This window comes from Arachis duranensis, chromosome 8 (genome assembly GCF_000817695.3).
Source record: "Arachis duranensis cultivar V14167 chromosome 8, aradu.V14167.gnm2.J7QH, whole genome shotgun sequence".
NCBI classification, from domain to species: Eukaryota; Viridiplantae; Streptophyta; class Magnoliopsida; order Fabales; family Fabaceae; genus Arachis; species Arachis duranensis.
Window position 1 is genome coordinate 29,235,218 of NC_029779.3, and position 21,165 is coordinate 29,256,382.

General features: G+C 34.7%; 3 protein-coding genes across 4 annotated transcripts; all 3 read right to left on the minus strand.

Moving 5' to 3' along the window:
• Positions 1-2,058: 2,058 nt before the first annotated feature.
• Positions 2,059-5,023, minus strand: LOC127741242 (uncharacterized protein At1g08160-like). Its single transcript, XM_052253324.1, has 2 exons — positions 4,895-5,023; positions 2,059-2,814 (listed from the first exon to the last, which is right to left on the minus strand). Exons 1-2 carry the CDS (start codon positions 5,021-5,023, stop codon positions 2,059-2,061), a joined length of 885 nt encoding a protein of 294 aa, XP_052109284.1.
• Positions 5,024-13,447: 8,424 nt separating this feature from the next.
• LOC107461978 (NDR1/HIN1-like protein 1) lies at positions 13,448-14,116 on the minus strand. Its single transcript, XM_016080530.1, has one exon. The coding sequence runs from the start codon at positions 14,114-14,116 to the stop codon at positions 13,448-13,450; it is 669 nt and encodes a 222-aa protein (XP_015936016.1).
• A 549-nt stretch (positions 14,117-14,665) lies between these two features.
• On the minus strand, positions 14,666-20,865 carry LOC107462045 (serine/threonine-protein kinase Nek5). 2 transcript variants are annotated; one of them, XM_021129273.2, is made up of 15 exons: positions 20,384-20,865; positions 20,179-20,303; positions 19,970-20,036; positions 19,798-19,863; positions 19,604-19,650; positions 19,447-19,492; positions 19,256-19,336; positions 19,117-19,159; positions 18,977-19,026; positions 18,605-18,686; positions 18,479-18,528; positions 17,831-17,904; positions 17,361-17,412; positions 16,653-17,267; positions 14,666-16,551 (listed from the first exon to the last, which is right to left on the minus strand). In XM_021129273.2, exons 1-15 carry the CDS (start codon positions 20,396-20,398, stop codon positions 14,914-14,916), a joined length of 3,051 nt encoding a protein of 1,016 aa, XP_020984932.1. In that variant the 5' UTR covers positions 20,399-20,865; the 3' UTR covers positions 14,666-14,913. The 2 variants fall into 2 exon arrangements, with proteins under 2 accessions (XP_020984932.1, XP_020984933.1); XM_021129274.2 differs by lacking the exon at positions 20,384-20,865 and having other exon boundaries at positions 19,798-19,882; positions 20,179-20,244.
• Positions 20,866-21,165: the final 300 nt, after the last annotated feature.

Genomic DNA, 21,165 nt, shown 5'->3' on the forward strand with positions numbered 1-21,165 from the left:
ACATGTACTGTTATGCTAAGGCCTCTGTGGCTGGACTCCACCAATAATGTAATTTTACATTACTAAGTGTTAGATTGTTAACCTTGACTATTGGGATAGGCTTGTTATATGGCAGGACTTCAGTCGGGATTCAACTTATCCAATAATAGGGCCTTAATGTATTATGTAAATGTGGAATCATCCCATTTATTACGTATAAAATTCTCTTTTTCCATCCATTATCTGAAAGTTTTTTTTACCGTCATCTAAATAAATGTATCAACTATAAGCATCAAATGTTAAAAGACCACCAATTCCCAATTCTTTAGACTTCAGAAGAAATAAAAAACACACCAGCATTTTATTAAAGATTAATTCATAAAGTCGCGATCATGCCCAAGACAACTAATGAATAAACACAAAAACCCAACTCAAGAAGAAGGGGAGAAAACTGACCAATTGTCGCCAATGGGTCTTAGGCGTTATTCCTCCAATCTTAAATCAACAGCAAGCCCCAATTTCGTACTCGATTCATAAAAATAAATAGCCGCAAGCATAAGAACTGTCATACTGTTGGATACCAGCTTCAACAGGTTAATGATCCCTCCTATAGGACTAACCAAACCATCCCAAATACACGAACTTGATATCCATGCATAGCCAGATCCGGCACAGTGAAAGAACTGAAGGTCTTTGAATAACTTCATCATCATCATCCCTTAACCATCCCAAATACTCGATTTTGACATTTTTCTTTTGAGTTAATTAAAGAGGATGGAAGAGGGCAGGGCAACAACAAATATGACTATTTTACCCAATAATCAACAGGCCTTCAATTTGTTACCAGGAAACACTCTGCAGAAAATAACTATTACAATCCAATATATTCTTCTAACCTCTATGATATAAAAGGGGACATACCAAATAACAGCAAAGCCTTTGTGCCACTTAATGGCATTGGCTATATGTATCATATGATGGCATGTGTCCTATCATACATTCATGCTTATAATTAAATTCTGTAAGATAGAAATAGGGAGATGCCGAAACTCTAGATAAACTATAATGATATTACTACAACATGTTCAGAGGATCCAATGTAACCGAAAAATACAAAAGTAGGTCTCAAAGGTTTGTTAATTTCAGAATAATATAAACTGCATTTGCCGTTATGTGATCAACCTCTATTCGGAAGACTACCAAGAAAACAGCCAAAACCATGCCTAGAAATGCATTTACCACTCGACAGATTATTTTCATTCTATCCCAATAGGCAATACATACCTCAAGACAATGCATAGTCATGGTGGCATACAAAAAGAAAGGCATAGATTAATTTACTTAAAATTGATGGAAAAGTATAGGATACTAATATACTATCTGCCCAACTTATTGCCAACAATAATTAATTATTATTTTGTAAACACATGTATAAAGAGATACATCCAGAAAATACATCTATAAAAATACTTCCATTAGACACAGTCATAAAAAATATATTTTTATTAGACACATCCACAAAGATACTTCCATTAAACACAGTCATAAACAAGAGTTGACAGAAGTTGGCAGAAATGCGGTTGGTAACGTAGCGGAATTGAAAATTGATATAGCCAAATGATATTTTTCCCCCTCATAATATTATGAAAATTGACAAGCGAATAGTTTGTCATAATCTATTAGTTGAACCTATCAACAGACAAACCATAACCAACAATATAAGTTAGTTGCTACAGTCAGCGTAATAGACCATTGACTCCCTCAATGAACCAGAGCATACCATCTGAGAATACATCACTTGCTTCCCTCTCTGTCTCTCATCTCTAATAAACATATTCTTTTATCACGCATATTTCCAAATCTCAATGCACTTGAAAAGGAACCAAAATGCCAAAAAATTACGCGAATTATATACAACCATACTATTAATAAACTAACCAACAATATCCAATTCAAATCCTAAGAAAAAAAGCACTTGAAAACACAAATCACTAAGGCACAAAATTAAACCATTATATCAATTTGAATTTAGATTTTTCCTCCTTTCCTCAAACCTAGGGTTTCAAAAAAACTGTTCAGTCAAGTCCACACCTGGCACTCCCTGGATCCGCCGACAAGCTGACCGGAGGAGGATTTCGACGTTAAGCCCACGGGAACCTTCCGGCAGAGAACCTTGAGCACGCGCGGCCTGAACCGCCACGAACCGGATCGGAAGGATGCGGAAGCCAGCAGCTGGACGTCGAACGTAACGGAGCCACTCGACTTCTCGGCGTTCAAATCGGTCACGGCGCGTGGCTCGAGGTAGGCGTCGACGGCAACCAAGGTTGCGTTGAGCGTGTTCTCGGACCTGGTGTCCTGCTTGAACGGCGGTAGCTGCGAGTCGGCAAGGTAGTTAGAGTGGTAGAAGAGGGAAGGGCGAAGCACGTTATAGGTAACGGACATCTTGTGGTTATTGTTGCGGAGGAGGAAGGTGAGGTGCCACGTGGCGGAGACGGTTTGTGCGGTTGTGGAGAAGTTCTGGACGGAGAAGGTGGTGATGGTGAAGTGAGGGAGGGAAGGGCGGAGGACGAGCCAGGTGATAATGAGGACGACACCGAAGACGACGGCGAGGCAGATCATGGTGGCGATGAAGGCGCGGAAGAAGGAGCGGGAAGGGGAGTAGCGCTGTTGGTAGGGTTGGGGATTGTAGTACTGAGGATGGGGCTGGTAGGGAGGAGGTGCGGCGTAGGGGTAGGCGGTGGTGGATGGCGGTGGCGGTTGGCCACCGTTAGGGTGGTTGAAGGGTGGGGCCGGGTAACCGGTGGCGGTTCTAGAAGGTTCTTGCATTGATTTGAGCTGAGGTGAAGTTAAGTGAGTGAATAGTGAATTAGTGCGTAAGGAAAGAGAATGTGTTTGGATTTGGGGGTTTAATTTCAAAATTTTAATTTTAATTGAATTTCATATCTCACGTCAACAACGGAACGCGCTTGTTACTTGTTGGGTGTAACGGCAAGGTTCTAAGGATTCCTTCAGTAAGAAGGAATAAAACAAACAACACTCGACCTATATTTTACAAGATGGTTCTTGATCTTTTCAGTAAATAGTAGTAATTATATTTATACTTGGCTTAAACTTTTGGCTTAGGATAAAGCTGTTATTTGATTGGGAACGGGGTGGACTGGACGGTGGTGCACAGATAAAGTTAACAGTTGCATATTCTTTAGGGGAAAACCACAATAAAATAAGTGCATTTCCTTTTCACATCGATATTGGTTAGTGCTTGATCCATTTGGCAAAAGGCATCCAAAAATCGTCGCTTGCATTCAAGTTGGATCTTTTTTTTTTTTATGTATTCCTATTATTCATATTCAGACGCATAAATATTAATGCCCGTTTAAAAATGGAAAAACCTAATCCAGGGTTTAGAATAAATCACAATAAAATAATTCTGTAAATCTTTGAAGAGTTTGGGCCCGGATTTATGAAAGCCCAATCGTACATTAAATGTGCAATCAACCCATGTGACACGTCCTCCGGGCCTTTCTCACGCAAAAGACACAGATTATGGCAAAAAGAAAGAATCTACATTTGCGTATGGCATGGGAGTTGGGACTTGGGAGTGTGTGTTGACCATAAACAAGGTCGTGGTGTTTCAGATGAAATCATTGTAGGCCAACGTGTAAAACTATGTCTAACGAAAAAAACAAATTAAAGAATTGATTATTGTCCGATAATCAAAGTGATTCAAATTGATGACTTATGAATGACATTGAAAGATACTCGTTTTTACATATGTTTGTAGTTTTATTTAATTGATGACTTAGGAATGATTTTATTCTATTTTCCCCCAACATTGAATAATAAGTGATGTTTACAATTAACTAGAAATTGGCATGTTCATAGAAACACACTTGACCACAGAGATACAAACACACTTGGCCTCTTGGCTTTCGAGGAAATGCTTGAGAATCAAAATACTAAAATAGAATTGCATCGCCGGCTGTTACAATGTAATTTGATTTCCTATTAAGTGGCATCAGATTAAGCATGGTGACAGCTAATATAATCTAATCTACACAAGTTTTTCTTTGATTTTTTTTCCAGAAAAAGTTAATGTAGATGGGTTAAAATAATAAAAGTTCAACTATTATATATGAACATGGAATTGTCACCACATTTTTTTTGAAAGGAGAACAAGTTCGACACATTTACTGGAACATACAAAGGTAGGGCAAAACACTAAATAACTCATAAGTCATTTTCGACATAATTATCAACAACATAAGTTGATTTTGCACTATTTTTTTAGAACAACCAAACAATTTAGCAATACAATTCACTATAATTATTTTCCTATAATTATTTTTCTATTTCATATAAGTGAGCTCACTAACTATATTTTTCGCACATCTTTTTTCAATGGCATCGACCTCCAACTCTTAAAGTGTTCTTTTATAGAGCCTGAAATACTCCAAACACGACCCACATAAGTAATCCATGCGCACCACACCTACCAAGCATACTCACACATTACAAACAAGTGTTGCACAGTTTCAATTTCTTTGTTACACATAACACAGATATTGTCTTTCGTTCAATAATGTCCAATTTACTCAAACGATCTTTTGTATTAACTCAGCCTACAAGCACAAACCAAGTAAATTATTGTAATTATTCTATAATTAGTAAAGATTTGTTTATATTAGGACATATTTGGTGCAAATTTGTTTTGAATAGATTTTATTACCTGTTATTTTCTTTCCTTCGTTAGGTTGTAAATAATCTTTATATTTTGTATGTAATCACTCTCTAGGTGAAACAATTTCAGGAATAATATTCAAAAATCTTCTTTTCAAGTTGGTATCCCGATTTTGAGGGTTCTGTTTCCGCATTTTTCAAGCATTTTTTCAGGCGGCCTTCATTACTGCAACTATACCTGTTTCGGTGTCCTGCTGCTGTCGCACACCGCCACCAAAATTTTTTTCCCGGCGAGTTTCTGAACAGTACCACCACCATCAGAAGCGGGATTTGTCGATCTACAAAGCCTAGGAGATTTCGTTCCCATCGGCGCGATCTCTTTGATTGCGACGCTGCTTGCCCAGACACGATCATCAGTTTTTTCTTTTTTTTTCTTCTTTTGTCTTCCGTTTGTTGCCGATTCTTACCAATGACGAATGATAAGACTATACCTCTCATCAGCCCCAATGATTTACCGGTGTTACAAGGGTCGTATCATTTTGATGGGGCAACTACCTCCAATGGTCTCAACTAGTTCGCACTGCTCTCAAGGGCGAAAGAAATTAAATCATCTAGAAGAAAATCCTCCAACCATGACAGACCCCAAATATGAAGCCTAGGATGATGAGGATGCTCTTTTCATGACCTGGTTATGACATTCTATGACACCAGAAATCAGCCGTAATTATATGTTCTTCCCCACTGCTAAGGAGATTTGGAATAATCTAAGTCAGGCATACTCAATGAAGAAGGATACTACAACATGTTATGAAATAGAAAACAAGATCTTCAATACCAAGCAAGGGAGCCTCTCCGTAACTGACTACTTTGGGACGCTGAATCGTTTGTGGATCGAGTTAGATCAGTATCAAAATTTGACTATGCAGTGCACACCTGATTCTATTACATTGACACAATTTATTGAAAGGATACGTATATTTAAATTTCTGTCTGGCTTGCACTCTGGATTTGATCCAATTCGAGTTTAAATTTTGGGTAAAGAAAATATTCATTCTCTCTCAGCAGTTTTTCATATTGTATGAGGGGAAGAAATTCGGAGGTCAGTCATGTTGGAAGGAGTATCTGTTGATGGTTCAGCTCTAGCCATGAGCAAAGGTCCTTTAAAAGGTCCATCCCTTTCATATGGAAAGCCTCCCTCAAAGACTCACCGTGATGATCGCTAGTGCAGTTATTGTAGAAAAACGGGTCATACTAAGGACACATGTTTTAGACTTCATGGAAAGGAGAAGGTCCTCAAACGTATTAGAGGATTCAAATATGCCATACAAATACGTGCTAACCACACATTGTCTGATTCCGAAAGTGTGGAAGACCCAACTATCTCACAAGCTACAAAGGAGGCACCATCCCTTAGCAAAGAAGAATTAAACCGTTTACGTGGTCTTATGGACTCACTTAGTAAGACATCTAGACCTTGTGCTTTAACCATGAATGGTAAGAGTTCTAGCTTCTTATCCTTTAATGCTCCTAGCATTGAGAGTACCTGAATTGTAGACTCTGGTGCTACAGATCATATGAAACCTCATTCCGTTTCTTTTTTTATCTTACACTAATTCATCTGGTCACAAACAAATCACTGTTGCTAACAGTTCCTATATTTTTATTACTGGATATGGTAACATCCACCTTCAACCTTCTATCCATTTAAAAAATGTGCTTCGTGTTCCAAAATTATCTACTAACCTCTTGTCTATTCATTAGGTTACCAAAGACTTAAATTGTGCTGCAACTTTTTTTCATACTCATTGTGTATTTCAGGATCTTACTACGGGGAGGACGATTAGAATTGCTAAAGAGTAGGACGGGTTATACTCCTTACTGCATGAAAAGAGTACCACACAAAAGGCACTTAATTCAAATCATCAGACAAACATACCGTCATGGGAAAACTCTCAGACATGGCTTCAGTATAAACGTCTTGGTCATCCTCCATTTAGTACCCTAAAGTCTTTATTTCCTTTTCTATTTACAAAAGTGCATGTTGAGTCTTTTCAATGTGATGTTTATCAATTAGCTAAACACCATTGGACTACTTTTTCTCCCAATAATAATAAAAGTTCTAAACCTTTTGATCTTGTTCATTTTGATGTGTGGGGACTTTCAGCTATTAGTAATATTTCTAGTGCAAAGTGGTTTGTTTCTTTTATTGATGATTGTACTCGAGTTACTTGGATCTTTCTCATGAAAGATAAATCTAAAGTTTTTCACTTGTTTAAAATTTTTTACCAAATAGTTCGAACACAATTTGAAAGCCCGATTAAGAGATTACGTTCTGATAATGGCAGAGAATATGTGAACTAAAATTTTTTCAAGTTCCTTAAGGATAATGGAGTTATTCATGAATTGACCTGTGTAGACACCCCTCAACAGAATGGGGTGGCAAAAAGGAAAAATCATCATCTTCTTGAGGTTACTCGAGCATTACTCTTCCAAACGTCTGTTCCTAAGTCTTACTGGGGGGAAGCTGTCCTAACGGCCACTTATTTGATTAATAGATTACCATCTTGGGTCCTAGATGGTGTTATCCTTGTTCAATTTCTGACCAGAATTTACCCCTCTATCCCTATTATAAATAGTCTTCAAAGTCGTATCTTTGGCTATCTTATTTTTGTTCATATTCATAGTTCTCATTGGGGTAAGTTGGATCCTCAGACAATCAAATGTGTCTTTATAGATTATGCTTCAAACAAAAAGGGATATAAATGCTATCATCCTCAAAGTCATAGATTCTATATCTCCAAGGATGTCCCATTTCATGAGTCCGAGTCCTTCTTTTCTAGTTCTCAGCTTCAAGGGGAGAGTATTCCAGAAGCTGAGACCCTTAATTCGTCACCTGTTATTGCAGAATTCCACTTTTTCGGAGGATAACAAAGACCCTGAATCAGAATCGCTACTAGAAAAGAATAATGAGGAGAATAATGAGGACATGTTTTTTGAAAAACAATACCAGCGAAGGTAGCAAGAACCCATCCTGGTCAAATAGCAATTTCATTCGTCTGAATGGAGGTAAGACCTCATACCCTTGAGACTCTTGACACCTTGAATACCACTTGTGTAACTAACCTAGATGATTTACCTATTGCCATGAGAAAAGAAAAAAGATCCCGTGCCAAATATCCTATTTCCAAATTTGTGTCCACTAAAAATATTTCTGTATAACACCAGAATTTTCTTTCAACTATTGATTCTGTCAGAATCCCTACATCAGTACAAGAAGCCTTAAAAGATGAGAACTGGGTTCGAGCTATGAATGAAGAAATGGGTGCATTAGAAAGGAACGAGACTTGGGAGATTGTAGAGAGACCAATGGACAAGAAAGCAGTGGGTTGTAGGTGGATATACACAGTTAAATATCAATCTAATGGCACACTGGACAAATATAAAGCAAGGTTGGTTGCAAAAGGACATACCCAAACCTATGGGATTGATTATGCAGAGACATTTCTCTGGTGGCAAAAATGAATACCGTCAGAATTATCCTCTCCTTAGCAGCACACTTTGGTTGGGAGATGCATCAATTTGATGTTAAAAATGCCTTCTTGCATGAAAGTCTAGAAGAAGAAGTGTACATGGAGATTCCACCAGGATATGGTATCACTAGTGAAGGAAATAAGGTGTGCAGACTAAAAAAGACATTGTATGGTCTTAAACAGTCACCTCGTGCCTGGTTTAGAAGATTTACTCAAGCTATGATATCTTTAGGGTATCGACAAAGCTAAGGTGATCATACTCTGTTTATCAAACATTCACAGGAAGGCAAACTCACTCTACTCTTGATCTATGTAGATGATATGATTATTGCAGGTGATGATGAGTTAGAAAAACAGACTTTGAAAGAAAAGTTAGCCACTCAGTTTGAGATGAAGGATCTTGGCAAGCTAAAGTACTTTCTTGGGATAGAGGTTGCTTACTCTAGACAAGGCATCTTTATTTTCCAAAGAAAATATATCCTAGATCTCCTCAAAGAAATTGGTAAGTTGGATTGTAAGATCACTGGAGTACCCATAGAGCAAAATCATAGAATTGGAAATAATGAAAAAAGTCCAAAGGTGGAGAAGACACAGTATCAAAGGCTTGTGGAGAAACTCATCTACTTATCACACATTAGGCCTGACATAGCCTATGCAGTTAGTGTGGTTTGTCAATTCATGCATGATCTAAGAGAGAGATATTTGCAGGCTGTAAACAGGATTATTCAGTATTTGAAAGCCTCTCCAAGGAAAGGATTGCTATTCAAAAAGGAAGGAATTTTATCCATGAAAATATATACTGATGCTGACTACGCAGGATCAATTATTGATAGGAGATCCACCTCAGGATATTGCATCTTCTTGGGTAGAAACTTGGTGACATGGAGGAGCAAGAAGTAAAATGTAGTTGCAAGATAAAGTGCAGAGGCAGAATTTAGAGCCATGGCCTAAGGGATTTGCGAATTATTATGGATGAAAATCATACTCGATGACCTCAAAGTAAAGTATGAAGCCCCTATGGAACTGATTTGTGATAATAAGTCTGTCATTAGTATTGCACACAATCTAGTTCAACATGACCGAATGAAGCATATAGAAATAGACCGACATTTCATTAAGGAGAAATTGGACAATGGTCTTATAACTACCAAGTACATCCCTTCAAGACTCCAATTGGCAGATATGTTCACTAAAGGACTTTCCACAGAGCACTTAAAAGACCTTACTTGCAAGCTGGGAATGATAGATATACATTCACCAGCTTGAGGGGGAGTGCTGTAATTATTCTATAATAAGTACATATTTATTTATATTAGGACAGATTTGGTGCAGATTTGTTTTGAATAGCTTTTATTACCTGTTATTTTCTTTCCTTAATTAGGTTGTAAATAATTTTTATATTCTGTATGTAATCACTCTCTAGGTGAAACAATTTCAGGAATAATATTCAAAAATCTTCTTTTCAAGTCAAACAATTCTACTCGAGGGGGTACTAATCCTTTCGAGATTCCATTTGTGAACTTATAACTAAGAATATCATCCGTCAAAGTCTGTATATGCAAAACCTGCACAAATAAGTTAGTAATATAAACTCTTGTTTTATCAAATTTTCACACCACTCTATCTTGTGTGCCTTCTATTAATCTCACAGCTTGTAAGATATCAAACAGTTGGTTCAAACTGTCAGTCTCCTATTGGCGGAGCTCCTCCTTCATTGGAAGTTCCATACCCACTCTATCCCATCGTAAAACCCACATTTCCCAATCACAGATTCTTTATTATTTGAAATCAAGTAGAGCCTCGAAAAGGAGTTTTTCAGCTTCTCCACCTATAGCCATGTATCTTTCCAAAATCTGGTTGATCTACCATCACCTATCTTCATAGTCAGACCGTCAATTATCTTTTGTTTGACATGTTGCTCTTTTATTTACAAATGACATATATTTCTTCACGGACTCTCTTTTATTAGTATTGCTTGAATAAACAATAACAATCTAGGATTAAAATTATTACATGAACTCACAACTTTCTTCTATAAAGGACAATCTTTCTTAAAAAAATTTTACCCCACATTTTTTTTATATTCAAAAAAGGTAGTCCATCCATTCAAACATTAGGGAAAAAAGGGTATTACATCCCGATACAAATCCTATTAATTAAATTAATTTGATATCAAATATTTAAAAGTAGTACAATTAAGTTAAAATTATAAAAAAATTTAAGTGTAATAAATATATTGATATTTCAATAATTTAATTATTGATTATGAAGATTATTAAAACACCAGTATTCTATATACATTTAAAAAATTTTTAAAATTATAACCTATTAACCAAAATTATCATTTTTACGTGATAATTTAAAGTTATTTTTTTTATAAAAATTTACGTATAATTGTCTTTATATGAAATTAATAGTTAATAATTATTAAATAATAATTTAATTAAATATATTAAATTATCTAACAATTTTTAATTATCAAATTTATATATAGATAATTGCATATAAATTTTTTACATTTTTTTCATTGAAAGCCTACAGCGTGGTTGGTTCATCATAGGAAATACAAGTGATGGTCATAAATTACAACTCTATGACATATTTAAATATATGAAAGATGATTCTAATATAATTATGTTTTGGTGATTATAATATTTTAAAATATATTATTAAAATTAAAATAATATTTTTTATTATTAAAAATTATTTTTTTAAAAATATTATTTAAAAAATATTATTAAAATATAAAATAGAACGTGATTTTAATTTTAATCACTATGACATAATTATTATTATCACTATGACATAATTATATTACAATTTAGTGTATCTATATATTAGTAATATATTAAAAGAAAGTTAAAAGTAATTTTTATATTTATTTTTAGTTTTTTAAATTTTTAGCATAATATTACGTCAGGTTTAAGTAGTTCTAGATTTATTTTTAGTTTTTTAAGATTCAATTATATATTAGTGTGAATAACTTTTAAGTGATATAAATGTGTTTTATGAATAACATTGTATATCATATGTTTATTTTCCAGAGTATGTGAATGGATATTTATATAATTTTTAAGTTGTTAAATATTTTTATAAATAAGACTGATATGTAATTTTATAAAAGTGATATGTAATTTTATAGGAGTGATATTTATATATTTTTATAATATCTTTTTTTTAATATATTAAAAGAGAATTAAATATGGCCTCTAAATTCATTTTTAATTTTTCAAATTTCTAGTATGATGTCATGTTAGTAGCTCTATATATTCATTGTTAGTCTTTTTACTCTTCTTTTTTCATAGGTAGTTCTAATAGATTTAAATATTATTCTTTAAATACAATAAAAATCCCGTTACAACAAATAAAATTCAATATAAATCAATATAATAAAATGGCATAATATTACATTACTTATTAGTTATTTATTGCTAAAAAAATATTCATTAATTATAATTAAAATTATTTTTGGTAGTATATGATAAAATAATTTATTTGGTTATAAATGACATAAATAAGTTATAAGATTTATAAAAAAAATTTAAATCGTTAGAATATACTCTTCAATTTTTTTATTAACAACACATTATACCGTTGTAATAATAAAAAAAATTAATTATATAATCAGATATTACAACAATAATTACAACGGTCACTTTAACGATTATAAATAACAAAGAATAATATAAATATATATATCTAAATACATATTTTTAATTTTTAAACATCCATATATATTCACAGTATAACTATTCTAAAGAAATTGAGATTTTGTGGTTTTATTGTGTTTTATTCTTCTTTCTTAAAACAAAAAATACTTATAATTTGATCATGTGAAATTTATATGTTAAAAAATAAGTAAAAAATTATATTGAGCAAATTTTTAAAATTTATTACTTAATACATTATAACCTTTGACAATAATTAAATAAAAAATTTATTAGTATATTATTTATTGCAATTATTCGATTAAATTCTTCATATAAATATATACTACTTTATTTAAAAAATAATACGTAAATTTTTCATATAAATAATATTTTTAATAAAATCTAATTAAAAAACGTTATGTAAAAATCATAATACAAATTCTTCATACATCGCGCGTGTCAAAATCTAGTAAGAATTATTTTGTATAGCAAGAAAAATTGTGACTTTGGTTTCATTAGCTGATTAACGCGTATTTGTTACGTAAACGTTTATAGTTTCATACTTTCATCCATGTATTATTAATTATTATCGCTATTTAATACAGTATGTTATAGGTGATAGTTGATTAACATAATCGAAACCGGCGTACAACATCGTACATATATAAATAAAATTATCGCTTTTTGTATACATCTTTTTTGTATTTTTTTTATAAAAGACAATTTTTTTTCTTTTATCTCTTGTTTTTTATCAATTATTTTTAATATTAAAAATAAAAAATATAAAAAATACATATAACTTTTTTTTTTCTTTTATAAGTTATAATATTTATATTAAACAGGAGTGGTTGCCAATCATACTAGGTGGAGGCATATGTAATAAATAAATAAATAAATTAAATATTGGCTTCAAGCAACAACCTATAGTTTAAGATTCTCCGAAAACGAAAAAACTATCGAATTTTAGTTACTTGGCAACTTCCCCATGTCATTGAAACAAAAAAGGTGTGCCAAATTATAAATTTTTACAATAATTTTAATCTTATATCCTTAAAAACAATAGTCTATGTAATTTGGGTATGCACGGCACTCGGGGCTAAAAAAGGTTGCCACATTAGAATGTTATAAATTTAGTTAAAAATAAGATGGATCTCAAGTGCAGTTAATTTTATGTGAAGTTAATAGATAAGAGTTATTCGATAACAATTTAGTCAAACCTATTAAATCATTTAACGACGTAAAGTTAACTGCACTTGAATTTATACCTAAAAATAATGTCATATCCGTAAAGCTAAAAGTTTCATTCAATTGTAAAGAAGTAGAACAAGATAAAATATATGTATAAATTCCCAATTATACATATAAATCTATGTATAATTGTATAAGCTTACACTACTTATACTTATAATTCTACTTTCCCAGAGGAATAAAGAGACAAATAAATGTATGTATAAGTTCCCAATTAATGATAAGGTTATCATGATGGCATGGGTGTTTCTGTCTCAGTCTCATGCATCAAACTTATACAACATACACCTCACATATTTAATCATTCGAAGTGTTAAGTGACTAATATTTTTCTCTTGCATTTGTCTTGTATTCATAATCTTGTTAGTTTTGTTCTAACGTAGTAACATTACAATCCTTCCCAACACCTAGGAGCTTCCCTGTGTCCTTCATGGTAAAAAACTCAACATCAAGGTCTCCACAATAAATATCCAAAAACTTCTCCTCTGTTCCCCATATCACATGCTCGTATCTAACTCTACCCTTCATTTTCACATTGAAGTTCACCACCCTTTTCTTCCAATCCTTAACCATGTTCTTGTTGCTTCTTGGACTTGGAGCTGGAGGTGTGTCCTTCAACCTCAACTCAACCTTCATGTCCTTCTCCCTCATCTTCTCTACATAGATTAGTAGTGTCTGCTGAAGCACCGGTTCTGGAGCCGAAACCACCATGGAGTCATAGCACACGAAGAATATGAAGTGGTCAACATTCACATCAACCCTCTTGTTTGGGTTTGTGATGTTTACATCAATCTCATACTTTCCTTTGAGATGTGAATCAGTGACACTGAAGTTGGACACAGAAACTGAGCTAACTCGAAAACCGGGTGGCTGTGGTTTCAAGACAGACCAGGCAATGGCCATGACTAGTATTATGATGAGTAAGAGCACAAGGGCTAACCACATCGCCTTTCGAACACAGAGGAACCATGATGCTGAGGATCTTGGTGGTGCTGCAGTCATGCTGATATGAAGAGTAGTCCCTGCCTCCATCTACTAGTAGCCAAAAGGGAAGGGGAAGGTGGAAGGTGGTGATGCTTTGTTATGAGAAGGGTATATGGGGAAACAAAGAATAAGGAGTAGTCTGTAGTAACATGCTAAATGCTTCTAGCTACATGCTTTATTTATAGTTATGTATGTGTAGAAGTTGGTGTATGGTTACCTAGGAAGGTTCCATGAAGCTTCTTAGAAAGAAATGATCAAGGCAACTCAATGTTGACAAAGGGAGGAGAGGGCCTACCAAGTTCCAACATTTTCAAATGTCTTACGTTAAAAGGGGTATGTTATAATTACCAATGTAGGCATAGATCTATTGAAGGACAAAAGAGAACCACATCTATGATCTTTTTTTGTCTTTTTATTTGTCATCTTTCTAGATGTTCTATGGCGTTATGTGTTTGATCAAAAAGCATTGATTTCTAGTTGCTTTGACATTATGGCTTTTGTGCCATTGTCTCATTGCCATGTGCAACTCTATTTATTGATTTATTTGTTTTGCTATATAATCAAACTATCACTATAGTTGATGGACAAGGAATAAAATGTAGGTGAACATTTATTATTAGCAGCTTTAATTTGACTGGCCGCATCATATTCCATACAATTCACTGCATTTTGTGTTATTGATTTGTATGGTCACAATATTTACAACATCATAGTAACACTTGAAAAGGGGAAATTCGTTAATGCTTTTGAAACACATTTAATGTGTGCTCCAAAAACATCAACAGACAAAAAACAACTTCAAATATCAAATACAAGAAAACTCAGCAAGGATAAGAAAAGAAAGATCATGAAGCTCTTCCCACACTATCCTCAATCATTAATCCTTTTAGACTCTTGGCTAACCAAATGGCTGTCTCCCTTGGGGATACCTTATCTTTTCCAAATGGCTTCAAAACAACTGAAAGTTCCTCCAATTTGTTCTGCTCCAGCAAGTCTGCAGAAAGTTCTAAGAGCCCTTCAAGTGCCTCAGCTCTCTGTCTTGAAGATTTCACATCCAAAATTTCCTTTGCCTGTGTTTCATCTTTGACTGTAATAGTCTCATATTTAGTGGAATCAGATTTTGATACTGTAGAATCAGGGCTTTTCAAATCTTGATCCTTAATGGTAGGTTGGTCAAGAGTACTTGATTCCAAACTCAACGTGCCAGGGCAACTTGGAGATTCTAAATGATCAGAAGAATCTGAAGAATTAAGGGCCAAAGGAGTGCTTACATTTCTCATCTCTGCATCATCCTTTACAATGCTGATGAACTTGCCAACATCAACATTTTGAACTCCCACTTCTACAGATTCCTTCACCGGCTGCTCACTCCCGACACGATAACTACTATGCCGTATAACATGGATGACATCACCATAAGCTGGAGGAAGTTGATCAGCAGATGAAATTTCAGCTGATGTGTTCTGTAAAACTGCTCCTTTCTCTTCTTGCAAAATGTCCTGGCTTGGAATTTTAGTGGAGACTATCAGAGGATCTGTTTCAGCCACTGATGACAATCTTTTGGTTACCTTGGATTCTTCATCACCACTTGGGGTGATCATAAGTTTTGGTTGGCTATCTTTATCAGGCCTATTATCCGGTGTGCTTTCTTCACAAGAAGACTTCTCTTCAGAAATGGGAATTGGATGCTTCAGAGACTTAGCTGAAGTAGTTTCCACAGAAATGTCTTGAAGCTCTTTTGATTCTTTTGCAGCTGAAGCAGAGGGCTGTAGAGATTTTCTACCACAACCTGAGGCAGCAGATATGGTTGTCCGATTTATGGGACAACCATCATCAGAAGCGAAAATTCCCTTATGATCTTGAACTGAGTGATCCTGAGATAAAGTGGAACTTAGATTCTCATTGCTTGTATTGCTATTATGGAAGCTCCGTGGAAGCCTTGCAGATTCCCAAGACACATCTTCAGATGTCTCGGAATGCGTAAGAGGCAAGTTGCTATTTAGATGTGATTCCACATTCTCAATGTGGTTTATACTCTCATGATCAGCAAGTGTGAGTTCACTCAAGTCCATAAAAGTAGTTGCATCATCACAAAGTTCAAATCCTTGAATAGACACCGAAGATGAGACTGAATTGCTGCTGTCTGTTTGCATTCCTTTTGAGCAATGTTCAGAATACTTCCGAGGCTCTTTCCTAATATCTCTCGAAACACGTGGTATATGACTGTTAGTCAACCTATGATGGCTTATCTTAGGCTCATGAACCACTGGATTCGAGTTTCTTATATCATTCACTATGTTTGGAAAATCAAGCCTGGCCTGCCTCATACGAACTGGAGATGAAGGTGGTCTGAGTGATCTTGTAGGAGTCATTTGCCTTGGCTTGGCAGGAACTCCATTTCCAACTGTTTGTTTGGTTCGGCCGGATGGCAGAGTCACAATATCTCGAGGTCTGGTTTTCGGCAATGATTCTGTCATCGGTAACTGCAAGCATATTTTAATGTACCAGAAGTAAATGTAAATGTTATGAGGAAATCCATAAAAGCTCATAATTGTAGAGTTGGAAAGTTCCTAATGTTATGTACCTGATACTTTAAACTATGTGATCCCTTTGCAGAATCAAAGGTTGCTTTTGCAGGTGCAATAGTTGGTGCCTCTAAATTAGGCCTCAAACCAAAACTAGGTTTCGGCAATTTGGAAGGTATCTCTGTATTTATTTTTTGGATGGATACATTGCCAGCCTTTATGTGATTGCCTCTCATTGGAGAACTTGATTCTCTAACTCTTCTGTCTTTTAAAGCAATCATTGTATTCTTGAAAAGGTTTTGTTCCTTAGATGCAATATTTGGATGGTTTTCATTATGAGATGGCTTCACCACCTTTACTGTTTTAGCATTGCTGGAACCATTTCCTTCTTCACTGGGCAGGGGATACTCAGAGCCATCATCAACAACTAATGCCTGAATTGTGGTTTCTCTACCAAAATTTGGCTCTGCCATTTCCATGTTTCTCTCATTTGATATCAAACAATCTTTGTCACTGCTTGAGCTATTATTGTTTTGGCTTTCAGGCCTATTTCTTCGAGGATCATGGAAAACTCCAATAGACTTTTGAGGAGAACAGGTTGTAGGCGGACAAAAAGACGGACGATATTGATCAACATAAGGTTGCAGATAGGGGTGTTTTAAGATCTCAGATGCCTGTGGTACATATAAAATGAATTTACTTTGAGTTAACAACAATAATGAATCTCATTAGTGTTGGAAATAAAGTTAGTCTCGGTAGAGGCTTACTGATAAACGATGCTCGGGATTTTTTCGCAGCATGCACTTTATTAGCATTTTCCTGCATATATGAGTAAAATTTAATATTTTCGAGCTAACATACAGATGCAGAGGGTATAGAAAGAATTGAGACTGAAAATGGGGCATATAAGCTAAATTGAAATGCAAGCCTTCTATCCAAGCCTTCTGTCTTATAAGAAATTATCTTCTGGTTCTCAAAAATGGATAGCAGGACAAAGCACAAGATAAATGATTATATGTGTATTTTTATCATTCAGAGACATCAAATTCATATTTACAGAAGAAATCTATCTATTCAAAATACATGGAATTCTTGACAACCAAAAAGATTGAGGATGAAACAGATGAAGTGTATAGTGTATAAAAATGCTTCTACACAAGTGTACCATGCAATCACTAACTTTCTGTTAACTAATTTGAAGGGATATTAAGCATAACAAATGGGAATAGAAACATACAAAGATGGGGAATAACAGGAAGGCAATGGGCCGATTGCGGTACGGTTCACCTTACTTATCAATCCTGCCATATCCTGAAATAAGATTTACCATGTTTATCAAAGGGGAGTAAAAAAGCCATGATAAGATACCTCAACATACATAAATGTCCATATGAATGAGTAGAGAACAATGTGAAGCATAACCAACTGAAATACCAGCATCACTGAACTTATTTTTCCCCCCTCAAAGAAAAAGTCTAGAAATTGTAAGAACAGATGTTAGTTCATGAAGTTCCAAAGGACTATTAACAAACACTGGGAAAGGCTGGTTGCAAACAAGAGTAACCGTAAAAATCCACCACAGATATCAGAATATTGATAACAACCAAAAATATTGGTCATAAATATGGTTCCTGCAAAATCTGGTATCAATGCAGTCCACTTGGTCAATTACTACTAATTTTTACAGCTTTTTTCCTTCTAGATCATTAATGCAAACCGATAACTGATTTTTCTTACTGCACTTAACTGAAAGAAAATTTGCTAACTTTTGGTGCAGAAATGAGATATTTTGTTCATACCTAACTTGAGGATAATGCATTAAATGAATTCAAATATGAGTATACATATATATTATTCTAAATTCAAGAATCAGAGAAGATCTTACAAAAGCTTTAAATGCAGGGCGATGAGCAGCCATTTCATATATACAACACCCTGAACCGGAAAATAAAGGACACTTTAGCTCCAGCAAAATCCACTATACAAGCAACAACATTCATCAAGCATATACCTAATGACCAAATATCAGATTTGAATCCGTAAGGAATATCTGCAAGCAGTTCAGGACACATGTAGTTGGGAGTTCCTACCACCTGCATACAAATATTTGCAGCAATGAATTAATTCTTCATTTGATTATTATTAAGGATTCAATAAATAAATGCAATACTGATCACATACTAATTAAAAACATGGGCAAATGTCATATCATAACATCTAGTGGTTGGAGACCATTAAAACATGGATTCCATCCTTACATAAATATATTAGCTTGTTGGATTTATCAATGCAGTGGAAGGCTAACTAGAATACTTACATCCGCTAAACAAAAGCTAGGATTTAAATGAGACAGAAGAAAACAAGCTCTCAATTTCAAACATACCGAAGATGCCAAATCATCTGCTTTTAGTGTCTTGGCAAGCCCAAAATCCCCTGTTAAGTTTCAGAAACTTATAAACAAAATCAGAATGAAAACGTAGTAATCCAAGTCCAGTATAATCAAATATAGATAGAAGAACTCACCTAGGCGAACATCCTGATCCTTGGTAAGAAAAATGTTTGAACACTGTCATCAGAGTCAACAAACTCAACTTACTATATTTTCAAATTGAAAGATCAAAACATTGAAGGCTGCACTGTTTGTTTCCAACAAGTATTTTACCTTTAAGTCACGATGTAATACATAATTGGAATGCAGATATTCCACCGCTAAGAGTAATTGTGCAAACCACTTGCAGAGTTTCTGAGAAATGTCAAACACTTTCAGTGTGAGCAACCAAAATAACTTAAGGGAAAATAAAAATCCAAGATGTAGAACATTCAAATATATCTGCATTCATGAGACAAGAATACCTCCTCCGGAAAGTATACCCCGTTTGATTTTTTCATCAATGCAGCCCTGTTAAAGATTTGAAGAGAAGACAAGATACAAAAAACTTACAAGTTATTGGTCATGCACAATTTCTTAACTTATTGACCAGCAAGTTCATAGGTATGATAATTAACTCACATGTCTCCACCTTCACAGTATCCAGTAACAATGCAGACAAAGCAACCCTACAATACAAGTAAGATGAGCTTAGCAGAATAGAACTATTTATTGTTTACAACACATTGCAATTATTAACAAAGTTGTTAAGAGAAATTAAGTGTTTGTATGTATGATCATAACAGAGAAACTCAATAAGGGTCAAGAAAATTCACCTTCTCAACCCAAGCCTCTTTGAATTCCACAATGTACGGGTGCCGAATTCGAGCAATAAGAACCATCTAGAATTCCCAATACAGGCTACAATGGTCAAATCCTCCAGGCATGAGGCAAATCAACAACAAGCAAGTTCTAAAGGAAAACAAAAAAACCGCCAAAAAAATGTACCTCTTGATGTGCAGCTCTTCTGCACCTTTCAGTCTGCCTAGCAAGCCTTATTTTCTTCAACACATATCTGCAAAAACGAAACGAAAATCCAGCTACTAAAATTTGAAATTTTGAACCCACCCCATTACAGTATCAGCTAAATTGAATAGACATAAGCAAGAGACACACAAAAAAGAGAGAAAAAATAAAAAGGGGGAAGGAATCAATACTTTTTCTTCTCTGTCTTGTGATGAACGAGAATTGCAGCTCCAAATGCTCCTCTGCCGATCTGCTCCATGATCTCGTACTGATCCATGCGAGACCCCATTGGTACCTCTCTCCAGCTACAAAAATTCTGATAAACAAAAAGAAAAAAAAAAGATGAGCTTTTTATATCTAAGTCAGGCACCCATGATGGTAATTCGGTAGTTGTACATTGCTGAGAAACATTGGAATCACGTGGAAGTGTGGTTTCCTGCAATGGCGGTGCTTTGGCTACACTCAACGCACTCTTCTCTCTCCTTCTCTCAATCTCTGTGTGGGTGTATGTGTCACTGTCACGCTAGCAATAATAGGAGGATCTAATAATAATAATGGAAATTGGCAACAGTGATGTAGCTTAAGGAAAGGTAATAATTTAGCGCAGGAACTGCAATGTAAGAGCTTCTGTTTTTGACTTGTCTTAGATACATATACATGTTCCAGAAGCTAGGTAACAAAAACCAAACACATGGGAATTAAAGTTTGGACCATAATGTAGTAACTATATAACTAACAATTTGTAACACACACACACACATAAAACAACGGACGAAAGAAACACACTGTTCTGTTCTTTCTTTGAGAGTGGAAGTCAATTGGTGAGAGAGAGAGAGAGAGAGAGAGAGAGAGATTTTGGTATGATATGAGATGGAGTTTCATGCCGACAGTACCAGCTAGCTTCCTTGCCTTGCCAGCGTTGAATTTTTGGTATATTATAATAATGTTATAATTCCTTTTTATTATTTTTTTGGATTTTGTATTTTGTTAACTAACTTGAAAGTTCAACGTTAATTAATGACTTAATGGCGATAATTTGGGGAATTCCTTTGTTGTCAATGAAAAGAAAACGTTTTATTGTTGAATTGAAATAGTCTTGCATGCATGTAGTGTAAGGAAATTAAAAACCTTTTAGAGAAAAAAAGAAAAAGCTGAAATTGTTAAAATATGATGTTTGG

Coding starts and splice junctions, on each gene's coding strand:
- LOC127741242 (XM_052253324.1), bottom strand. CDS start 5,023: ATGGGAACGAAATCTCCTAGGCTTTGTAGATCGACAAATCCCGCTTCT. Junction 2,815..4,894: donor GCAGCAGGACACCGAAACAG/GTATAGTTGCAG, acceptor ACTTCACCTCAG/CTCAAATCAATGCAAGAACC.
- LOC107462045 (XM_021129273.2), bottom strand. Junction 20,037..20,178: donor CACAAGACAGAGAAGAAAAA/GTATTGATTCCT, acceptor TCGTTTTTGCAG/ATATGTGTTGAAGAAAATAA. Junction 16,552..16,652: donor CACATAGTTTAAAGTATCAG/GTACATAACATT, acceptor ATATGCTTGCAG/TTACCGATGACAGAATCATT.
- LOC107461978 (XM_016080530.1), bottom strand. CDS start 14,116: ATGGAGGCAGGGACTACTCTTCATATCAGCATGACTGCAGCACCACCA.